The 10946-nt window shown below is 55.9% G+C and overlaps 1 protein-coding gene across 1 annotated transcript; it reads right to left on the reverse strand.

Annotated features, from left to right (window-relative positions):
* Positions 1-355: 355 nt before the first annotated feature.
* TBX2 (T-box transcription factor 2) lies at positions 356-10645 on the reverse strand. Its single transcript, XM_051636006.1, has 7 exons — positions 10052-10645; positions 9014-9281; positions 6268-6414; positions 5044-5120; positions 4795-4964; positions 2898-3511; positions 356-2001 (listed from the first exon to the last, which is right to left on the reverse strand). Exons 1-7 carry the CDS (start codon positions 10414-10416, stop codon positions 1555-1557), a joined length of 2088 nt encoding a protein of 695 aa, XP_051491966.1. The 5' UTR covers positions 10417-10645; the 3' UTR covers positions 356-1554.
* Positions 10646-10946: the final 301 nt, after the last annotated feature.

The following is a 10946-nucleotide window of genomic DNA, read 5'->3' on the forward strand; positions in this document are numbered from 1 at the left end:
GGAGGTGCTTCCACCCCCCATACCTCGCGGCGGGGCAGCCTGTGCGAAGGGCAAATGTTCCGAAGGCAGAACGCCCCCTCCCCACGACGGGCAGAGCCGGCGGAGGGTCTCCGCCCCTGGAGCGCTCCGCCGGGGCGGGGGGCTGCGCGCCTCGGGGGATTTTAATTTCTCCTCATTAAACGCGCGGCACGGCAGCCCTCGCTGGAGCGGGAAATCCGCAGGGGATGCGCGGCCGCTCCCGCCCCCTCGGGAAACCGAGTCCCCGCGTGGGCCTGGGTCCCCGCGCCTGCGGAAGAGCGGTGGCATGGACGGGGCGGTGCGGCCGCGGGAATGAAACAGGCGGAAGCCGGCAGGGTTTCTCCGAGTAGTTTTTTTATTGAAAGATGTGAGAATTCATCAAAACTGAACAGACAGATACCCGAGTAACCAGCACGTTGCAAATCATGTATCTTTATTTTCAAACAAATATAGAGCACAGTCCTGTGATATTTAAATTTATTATACTTTTTTTTTCTTTTTTCTTTTTGCTCTGGAGTGAAAAATAAAAACCTGAGGTTTATTCCTGCATTCTCTATACCCCGCACTGTAGCGATATTTTAGTTACAATTTGGATTTGTGTTTGAGTTGGGTTTTTTTTTTCCTCACAAAGTCCATTAGAGAATCGAACTCCTAGTTTCAATGACTCCAAACATTGTTTTACCGGTGGCACAAGATTGTCCTAGAGAACAGGCGGGATAAACAATATTTTAAAACACAGTTAAAGAAACCAATATCTCCTTCAATCACAAAGAGCTAAATAGTTTTCATTTACAATATATATGTTCATGTAAAATGAAAAAAAAAACCAACCAAAAACAAAACAAAAAAAACTTAAATGCGATGAGTTAAACTCTAAATATTATGTACACACCAATGTACAACTCTGAATAAATTAATACCAATTTGCATATTCTGGGATCCTTATAGCTTATTTACACAAATTACGATTTATTTCATAAATATCTGCCCGGGTACCTGCAGGGCTCCCCCCACTGTACCAGCTCTGCGCAGTGGTGGCTGCTGAGGTGGTTCATTTCCCATGTTTTGTTTCTTATTTCTTTTTTGTTGCTGTTGTTTATTTTTTTCTTCCCCCCCCCCCTTGCCCAGATGAGGTTTTTAGCCCCAGTCACCTACCCGGGGCTGAGGCTGGGGTAGGGGACACCCTGTCCATAGGGTGCCTCCATGCCGGCTTGTTGCCCCCACCCAGAGCTGCCCAGTGCCCAGAGAGGGGGAGTAGAGGGGCTGGGGGGGCTCTGCAGCCACATTGGAGTGGGAGAGAGCCACTCCCAGCCCCACAGTTGGGGGAGAGGAGGGTGAGCCCTGCGCTCCCACCTCTTGCTCCCAGCTCTGGGATGATGGGTCCACTTGACCAGGGGGCTCCATCTCTCTGCACCAGCCCCTCTGTTCGCCATCTGCCCCCACTCCTCGCTCCACAATAAATATTTATCCTGTGCTGTACAAAATACCAGTGCTTCTCCACCCCACCGGGAGGGCTTGCTACCTGCCCCCCCTTGGTCACTTGGGGGACTCCCTGCCGGGTGACAGCTCCCGCTGGCTCTCCAGCCCGCTCACCAGTCTCTGGATGTTTTGCAGTTCGTTGAGGGACTCCTTCAGGGAGCCTTTGGGGGAGGCAGCGGGGCGCTGGCTGCCCCCCTTGTGGAGGGGCAGCTCGGGGAGGGGGCTGGATTCCCGGCTGCTGCCGGCCTTGGAGCCCTCGGAGCCGGGGTTGATGCTGGCGGGCAGACCGGTGGTCAGCAGGTTGGTGCTGGGTGGGATGGTGACCGGGAGCTGGTAGGGGCTGAAACGCAGGCGGGGCCGGCTGCTGCCCAGGAAGGGGTTGCGGGAGAGCGGCCCCGTGGCGGTGGCGCTGGTGGCCGGCATGGCCGAGGCGGCTGCCGCGGCAGCTGCCATGTAGGTGTAGGGGTAGGGGAAGAGTCCGCCGAAGGTGGGCATTGGGATTCCCTGCGGAGAGAGAGAGAGAAGGAGCAGTGAGAGCCGTGCTGATGCTCGTCTGCACCAACCCCCCCGCTTCCTGCCTGACCCCGAGCCACGTTCCCCAGAGAAAGCCAAGGGAAAGCTGGGGCACTCTGGTTGTCATCCTGAAACCACAGCACCGAGATATCCCTGTGGGAAGGGTTGAGGGAGGTAGGGTAAAGCTGGGAAATCCCATCTGCCCTGCACCAGCCTGGGCTGGTGCTGCTGGGCACAAACCCCTCTCCAGGACCTGCCTTGTCGTTGCCCCTGTGCCACCCAGCACACGGCATGTCCCTGTCTGTGCAGCATCACAGACCTTTAACCACATTAAAACACATCATTAAGCAGGATCAATAAATTAGGGGAGTTCAAAGGCGTCTTTATGCACTTCATGGTAGGGGCTGGCAAAGGCGACACAAAGACAGGCAATATGGGAGTCACTTTGGGGCTGGCCGGAGGATGGGGGGCTGCTGGAGGGGACAGCTAGGCCAGGCAGGGCCACAGCTCTTGACTTTCCTCCTGCCTAAGGGGGAACCATGTTAGCTGCAAAAATAAATGAAAAAATCACGATTCCTCCTCAAATCAGCCCTGAGGCCAACCTTCAAAATGTCCCCCACTTCCTGCCTGTGTCACACCAGGGGTTCCTTGTTCCCAAGGACTGCAGGGGGCACAGGGAATGCTGGGGGCACCAACAGCTCCTGACCTGTGCTGGGGCCACCTGGTGTGTCCCCACACTGGGGGTGGTGCCAGCTAGGCTTGACTCATGCCCCTGAAGCACTCTGCTCATTCAGGGACCTCTGGGGAAGGACATGGAGAGGGGGGCCCAGGGCCTGGCTGAACACTGGGGATGGGGACAGGGATACAAGGTGGGCACAGGGGCTTACCTGAGAGGCCAGCATGTGCTGGGAGAGGTGGAAAGGGAAGGGGGTGGCCGTCCCTGCTGTGCCCGGGGCAGATGAGAGGGCTCCGTTCTCCAAGCTGCCCCCACCGGTCACTGAGGCCAGCAAGTGTCCCATGCCCATGGCAGAGAAGGCGCCGGGGGCCATGGCGAACTGTCCCGGGTGGATGAAGAGGGGCTGCCCAGCACCCAAGGGGCTGAAGAACTGCTGCCCATGGAGGCCAGAGAGTGCCAGGCTCTGCAGGTGCCCGGCGCTCAGGTGCGGGGGGCTGTCCGTGTGCACCATCAGCGGGGCAAAAGCCTCCTTGCCCAGCGCGCTGCCCTCCGCGTCCTTCTTCCCTGGGTCCGGCTCTTTCCTCCGTCCTTCCACTTTGTCCTTCTCCAGGCCCCGTGCGCCAAACAAACCCTCGCCGGGACCTTCCCGGGGGGATGCACCATCCTTGACCTTCTCCGGGCTGCGTCTCTCCTTGCTCCGCTCCTCTGGGCACCAAGGGCTGCCGCGGGAGGTCGCGTCCTCCCCACCGGGACTGGCCGCTGCCACCGGCCGCTCCTCGGGCGCCTTCTCCACCTCAGCGTCGCTGTCAGGCCCCGGCTTCTCCTCTGCAAAGGGATGGAGGTCAGAGGGTCAGAGCAGAAACACCCAGGGGAGACAAGGAGCAGGTCGCCCTGGTGTCGGGGGATTGTGGCGGCAAAATCCCAGCCGTTATTAACGGGACAAACTCATGTTGGGGGCAGGAACGGGCCCTCGTGCCGCGCGGTCACTCTGGGGAAAGGGGATTAACAGCAGCAGTCCTGCTGCTCTGCCAAACAGGAAAAACATGTTTGATGGAGGACCAACATCTATTACAGCATCGCTCTCGTTAGCTGCAAACTCAAAGGGGGCTGCAAAGTGGGGGATGATGAGGGCGGGTGGACAGTGCTGGAGGAAATGGTCCTCTGTAGATTTAATTACATGGAGCTGATCAACAGCGCGCCGTGGATTTATTCCAAATGTGCAGGTTGAGGCAGGTTAAAGGGGCAGTTTTAAGGCAAGAACTACGGTGCCGCCTTTCCGAAAAGGGGCTTTAATTAAAAAAAAAAAGCAACACACAACAGCCCATCGAGCTCCTGGAGTAAGAAGGGAGATGAGAGGAGAGGGGATGGTGAGGGGAGCAAGAGCCCCTGCCCGACCGGCTCCCGCTAAACGAAAACAACATTTTGGTGCGGGTTAGGTGAAGCTCTGCAGGCTGGGGCGAATATTCGGAGAAGCCTTTGAAAGAGGAGAGGGGTGTAATAAACCCTCCCACCAGCTCGGGGCAGGGGGGGGTTGCAGTTTTGATGAAGTTTTGCAGGGAATCGGCTGGTGGAAAGTTTGAAGAGTAGCAGATTGATAGTGCGGCAAGACAAAACCCAGCATCTAAAAACTGCAACGTGGGAACTGCTGGTTTATTTTCATTTACTAGCTTGAAGCCCTGGAGTTACAACATGTTTTTCCCCTTTCAAATAATTCCTTTTCTTCTTTTTCTTTTTTTTCTCCCCCAACCCCTCTTTTTTTTTTTCCAGGAGAGTCTGAGCTAGTCATGAAAGGCACCAGCAAGGAGCAAGGCACAGGCTGCTTTGCCATTTTTTCGTGTTTACCCTAAATTATAAACAGGAAAACATCGTAACCCGTGAATGCCATTCGCCTTTACTCTGCTCTTGTCCTTCGAACTCTCCGTTCCCATTCTCACCTGTTTATTTTTTCCCCCCTAATGGTCTGCAACCTGCACCCAAGAGGGAGCAGAAACCCAGAGTTTGGGGAAATTTAAGAACTGCGCTTCCCTCCAGCTCCCATCACCTCCCACACCGGGATGCAGGAAGCTGGAGGGGAGAGCGGGTACCGAGCCGGGGGATTGTCCATTTACCTCTGCCGGTGCCCTTCAGGCGCAGGGGGCTGGGGAGGGGTCCCACTGGGGAGTGGAGGGCGTCGCGCACGGCGGAGGGCTCGCAGGAGGAGGCGTCCGACTCTCCGCCGTCTCGGTCGGGCTTGCAGGGCTCCTCATACATCCGCAGAGACGGCAGCGAGAGCTGCTTCCTACGGGGCGAGAAGCAGCGTCGGGCAGCGCCCGGGCCCCCCTGCGCGAGGCGAGGGGACACATACAAGCACCACTTACCTCTTTTCCCTCCGGCCATTGCCCGTGTCCCGAAAGCCCTTGGCGAAGGGGTTGTTATCGATTTTCAGCTGGGTGATCTGCGGAGTGGGGGGAAGATGGAGAAAAGGAGGCGGCGTGAAGCCCTTCCCGCCCCCCCGCACCCTTTCCCGCCGCCGTCGGGGAGCCCGGGGTGCGCTGCGCAAGCTCGCGTCCCCGCTTTAACACACCGCATGGTTTATTAAAAATGATGCTGAGGTTTAGCCTTGAATAATTAATAGAGGCTTAATGATAGGAAGTTATTTTTCACGGCCCCCCGGAGGGAAGATGGCGACTGAGCCGCGCGGCGCTGGTTAAAAGCTATTCTTATCCCTGCCCGCCACGGGCTTCTGGGGAAGGCGACATTAGGGCGCTCAATAATGCATGGATCTGAAACACGGCCCCGAGAGGAACCCTAGAAAAAGACTGGGCTGCCCTGCCCCGCCAAACCCCCTCCCAGTCGCCCCGGCCCGCAGCAGCCCCTGGCCCGACGGGACCCACCGGCCGGCGGCTGCCCCGTGGAGCTTGCGGCGGCCGGGCAGACAAAGTGCTCTTTAATCGATTGTGACTCTTCGCCATAAACTTTACGAGGGAAACAAGCCCACCAGGACCCTCAGACAGAGCTGTCAATTAGCATGAGCAGCCAGGGGTGGAGGTGGGGGTCAGCTTTTGGCTTAAAACACACACACACAACCCTTGGAGGGGGCCAGCAGAGGCTCTCCACTCCCCACCGGGCTCTCCAGGCTCCTCTGCTCAGAGAGTGACACTTGCTAAATCACGAAAGCAACTAAAATTAGCTTATCTGACTCTATTTTTTTGGCGCAGGGCACCTTCTCCATGAGGCTGCCCAGGCCATGGTGCTGCTCTCTGCACCCTGGGCCTGCAGCAGAAAGTCCCACGGCCCAGAAAAGCTGCAACTACATCCAGGAGGACGTTATTAATAGTAATAATAGAAATACAAATAACAGCAATAGTAATAGTAATAATAATAGCAGTACAAAAGGTGCCTCCTGCTCTGAGGGTTTGGGGATTCACCTTTCTTCTGGTGCTGCGTTTTGGCCCTAAAAATGGCTTCACACACACGCACAAATACACCCTGCTAAGGGGTAAGGGATGGGACAGGGTTGAGAGTAGGGGGACAAGGAATAAGCAGGAAGGGAGCAGGCAGGAGGGGAGGGCAGGGAGACAAGAGGGGCTGCCCGCCCGTACCTTGTCGTTCTGGTAGGCAGTGACGGCGATGAAATCGGTCTCGGGGAACACGTAGGTACGGAAGGTGCTGTAGGGCAGCTTGAGGATGTCGTTGGCCCGGACTATGTGGAACCTGGGCTGGTACTTGTGCATGGAGTTCAGGATGGTCTGGGGGGGCGAGAGAGGGCAGCCCGTGGCTGCAGTCAGCCCCACCATCCACCTTACCCGCGCGCCTAGCTACCTCCCTAAACAAAAATAATAATCCATTTTCTCCCGAAAACAACCCCCAAAAAATAGAAATTCACCGTGAGGAAGGAATGCCGGCGGATGCCAGAGGGAGATTTATTTTTTTGTTGTTTATGCCGCTGCACGATCTGCCCCCAAATAAGGAGGCCAGGAGAAGGCAGGCACAGCAGCATCTTTGCGGGTGTTAAACACGGCAATAAAGCAGCAAGAAAAGGGATCTCCTAGTTTTATTACAACCCTGCCAACGCCAGGAGAGTTTTCGACACGTTTCTCGCCACTTTTCATATTTCCGTCCTTAAAAAAAAATAGAAAAACAAAACTACTCCACCTCACCACCACAGAAAAAAAAATAACGTTAAAAAGCCTCTCGGTTGGTGCCGGTGGCGGCAGAAACCGGTGCCAGCTCCAGCCAGCGCGACGTGAAAGGAGCGTTTCACCATGAGCCATGTTAAATTTATGTCTCAGAGCGACGCTGCAGAAAGGACATTTTTTTTTTTTTTTTTTTCAACCAGGTGTCTGAAAGCCTCGCCAACACTCAAAGCCATTCTCTGCCCTCGCGTGTTTGGGGATTTTTTCTTCTTTGCTTTTTTTTTTTTCTTTTTCTTTCTCCGGCTTATATTATTATCATTATTATTATTTTTTAAAAATTTATTATTATTATTTTAAATCCGAATCTACAGCGATTTGGCTGAGGATTTTCGGAAGCGGCTGAACCATCCCAAGCCGCGCCCCCGGGGGCCGCTCCGACCCCCCCCCTATCCCCTCACCGGCAACATTTTCCTGCCCGATAGCGATTAAATAATTCCCCAGCCTGCTGTGGTCGGGCTGAAATACAGTATTCACAGCCCGGAATTGGTATGGGGAACAGCGAAACCTTGAGTAATCCTTGTCAAATAACGTCGGCCAAATGGCTAAATAATTATCACTTCATTTCGTTTTAGAAGGAGATATATATATATATATCCCTCTTTTTTTACCCCAGCAATAATCACCTGCTGATGAACTGTCGGATCGCTATTATATTAATATCATCTAAACGGGTTTTATCATTAAAATGGTGCAAAAAGTCTCATTCAGGCGTGCAAATCTGCATTCCTTTAAAAAAAATAATAAAAAAAATCACGCGTCTCTGGCCAGATGGACACTGGCTAAACCCTCATCTCCCAGATTTAACACAACCCGGATTTTGGACAACGACAGATACCAGAAATCTTTAATGGAAGGAGGCGAACCGTTCAAAACGCTGAATCAAACTAGGTTTTTCCCTCAGTATATTAAAAAAAAAAGCGCGCTATTTTTTAGACTCCCTCTCTATCGATTTACCTTGCTGTCTATAAATAACCCTGCAATGTATTATTTAACAAAGACGCTGTTTCCTGCCTTAAAAAGAAAACAAAATATGGAAAGAGAGAAAACTTCCCGGGGAGCTGCTCAGCTCTTTCCCACCTGAGCTCCGGGTCCCGCCGCCCGGAGCGGGGCTGCCCCGCGGCTCCACCGGCCTCGGGTTCTCACTATTTACCTTATCACCAACGTCGGAGGATGAACTTTCCCCTTATCGCCCTAAAAGCCTGTCCAGAGGTTAGAGATGACCAGCTTGAGGGCTGTGATTCCCCCCCCCACCCCTCGCATTCACCCAGGATCACGCTCCACTCGCGTCTTGACCCTGTGGATCTCTGCAATTTGCCAACAAGCTTCCGTTTCCTTCTTTCCTCCTCTCTCTATTTTTGTCTTTCTTTTTGGGTTGTTGAGGTTTTTTGCTTTAGTTTTGGTTTAGCTGGTTTTTATTTTGTTTTCGAATTTTGTTGTTGTTGTTGTTGTTGTGGGTGGTTTTTGTTTTTTTTTTTTGTTTTGTTTTTTTTTTTTTACCGCAGGGAGAGGATGCAAAATACGACCAATAAGGAAATAAATAGGGGCGTTTTGGAGTCTTTCAGAAGCAGCCGGTGTGAAGCCGAGCCTGCCAAAGGCTCCCAGCCCTGCTCCCGGCCGAGGAAACCCAGCACAGGTGCCACCGTTCCCAGCACCATTACCCCCTGCCCGGCCCGCACCTGCCCGGCCGCAGCCCCGCCGCCCTGTCAGGGCTGTCCTCGCTGGCCTCAGCCCCTCACATCCACCCACCTCCCTCTCCAAAATCCCGCTCCTCGCAGAACCCCGAGGGCCTGGGAAAGGCGTTCAGGAAAGGCCTCAGAGGCCGGGGATGCGGGAGCCAAGGGGACCCTTAGGCTGTCCGCAAGCCAGTACTCTCATTTCCCCCGTGGGGGGCGGCCCCACGACGGCGGGACCTGCCCCTCGGTGCCGGGCAGGAGCAGAGGCCGGGGAGGCTGCGGGAGAGCCAGGCCACTGCAGGGCCCGGTAACGCCCCGCAGTCCAGCCCGGCTCTGGGTGTGCTGCTGACGGGGGGAGAAGCCGTGAAAGCCACCCCCAGGCAAAGCAGGGCCGGGCAGCCCCGGCACCGGGCAAACCCCACTCCTTCCCCGGGGGTCCCTGCTCGGGGGGCTCCGCTCTGCCCCGCAGCCGCACTTACAAAGCCGTGTTTGTCCGAGATGTTGTTGGTAAGCTTGAGCTTGTGAAAGGCAACAGGTTTGGCCATCCACTGCTCCCCCGTGGCCGGGCTGTCGGGGTGGATGTACATGCGCTTGGGCATCTCCGGGTCGGCCTTGCCGGCGACCATCCAGCGAGAGTTGTGGAACTTGTATCGGCAATCGTCAGCCGCCACTATATCCATCAGCAAAATGTACTTGGCCTTCTTGTCCAGGCCGCTCACCCGCACCTTGAACGGGGGGAACATCCTCCTGCGGAGAGACCCAGAGCGGTACAGGGCTGCGCCCGCCAGCCCGCAGCCGACCCCCGACGGCCGCGGCCCGGCCGAGCCGCCCTTCGCGGTCCGGCCCAGAAACCACCATCTCTTAGTTTAGTTTCGCTGAAGATTTCCAGCCTTTATCACCTCCCGTTGCTTCTCACCCACCTCTGCTGCACCCGTCGGGGGCAGAAAGCACGGGAAAAAAAACAGACCAAAACACAAACCCAGCCAACTAAAAAAAAAAATCCCATTCCGGGAAATAAGGAGCGATAAAGCATCCCGGATTTCACCTCGTTTCTCTGCCCTACGACGAGCCCCTCGCCCAGCACCCGGGCAGCCCCCTGCTGCCCTCCCCCGGGGCTGGGGACACGGGCAGGGCCGAGGACGACCCCGGCCGCGGGGAAAGTTTGGCAGGAGGGAAGGAAGCTGCGAGAAGCGGCGTGAACAAATGCAGAGGGGGATTACGGGCGCTCAATTAGCGCGCACAAACTTAATTTGGTATCGCGTTCGGAAAAGTAATAATTGGGGGTGGGGGAGGGGGCGGGAAGGGAAAAGGGGGAGATGCGGAGGAAGCTCGGAGCAAGGTTAAACACCTCCGAAAAACTCCAGGGATCGAAAATCCTCGCGTTAATTCTTCGCGGCGGATTTGGCCAGCACGGGGAGAAGCGGGATGAGCCGGAGGGGCGAGGGCGCTGCGCGGACGCGCAGGTGCGGGGCGGGCTCCGCGGGGTTCCGGGGGGCTGCGCGGGGTCCAGATCTTACCTCCCGGATTTAGTGATCACCATCTCGGTTCCCAGTTTGTGAAACTGGTCCCAAAGCTCTTTGGCTTCCAACGTTACTTTGGGGTCGTCTTCGACCTCCTCCTCTGGCTCCAGGCTCTTGAGGGAGCGCAGATGGGCGGCTTGGTGGTGGTGTCCCAGGGCCGAGACGTGGAGCCCGGCCTCGGCAGCCCCGGCCAGCCCAGGGTCCGGCATGGGCTTTGCCAGAGCCGCCGGAGGCAGAGCCAGAGCGGGGAAAAAGGAAGGCTGGGCGGCTGCGAGGAAAGCGGACATGGGGAAGTCGGCCGGCCGGGGTGCGTGGAAGGGGTGGTAAGCCATGGCAGTCCCTGGGAAGGCTGGATCTCTCATCGGTGCATCCACAAATCCAGGAGAAAAAGAGGGATTCCCTTGACAAAAAGACGTGTGTGCGATTTCAGTTGTTGATGTGATTTTGTTGGTTTTTTTTTTCCCTCCCTCTCTTCTGCCCAGCGAACTCGCTCGAGTCTCTGGAAGAGGAAGGAAAATCAACAAAACACACACACACCAAAAAAAACCACACACAAAAAAAGCGCCGAAAAACAGCGAAACTAAAGCTGGAAAAAAAATTTAAAAGAAGAAGAAACAATAATAATAATAAAAAAGAGAGGCAGTTCCCGGCTCCTGGAACTCCCGGTCTGCGGAGGGGAGACAGTAGGTCCTTATTTTTTGTTGTTGTTGTTGCAGCGAGGGAGAGCGAGCGAGGGAGCAAACCCTCCCGGTAAAGTCCTTCCCAACACTAAAATAGAAACAAAAGCCGGCGCGGGGCTGCGCGGAGCGGCGCGGGGCAGGGGCGGCCGCGCTGGTCCTCACACCCCCGCGGGCCCTGGCTGCGCCCCGGCGGGGCCGGCCCGGCTGCGCGC

This window comes from Apus apus, chromosome 18, assembly GCF_020740795.1.
Source record: "Apus apus isolate bApuApu2 chromosome 18, bApuApu2.pri.cur, whole genome shotgun sequence".
Taxonomy (NCBI): domain Eukaryota; kingdom Metazoa; phylum Chordata; class Aves; order Apodiformes; family Apodidae; genus Apus; species Apus apus.

Excerpts from the sequence above, each read along its gene's own strand:
- TBX2 (XM_051636006.1), bottom strand. The coding sequence starts at position 10,416 with ATGAGAGATCCAGCCTTCCCAGGGACTGCCATGGCTTACCACCCCTTC. Across the intron at positions 6,415-9,013 it reads TCTCGGACAAACACGGCTTT|ACCATCCTGAACTCCATGCA; the intron begins GTAAGTGCGGCT and ends TCGCCCCCCCAG. Across the intron at positions 5,121-6,267 it reads CTGCCTACCAGAACGACAAG|ATCACCCAGCTGAAAATCGA; the intron begins GTACGGGCGGGC and ends CCCACTCCGCAG.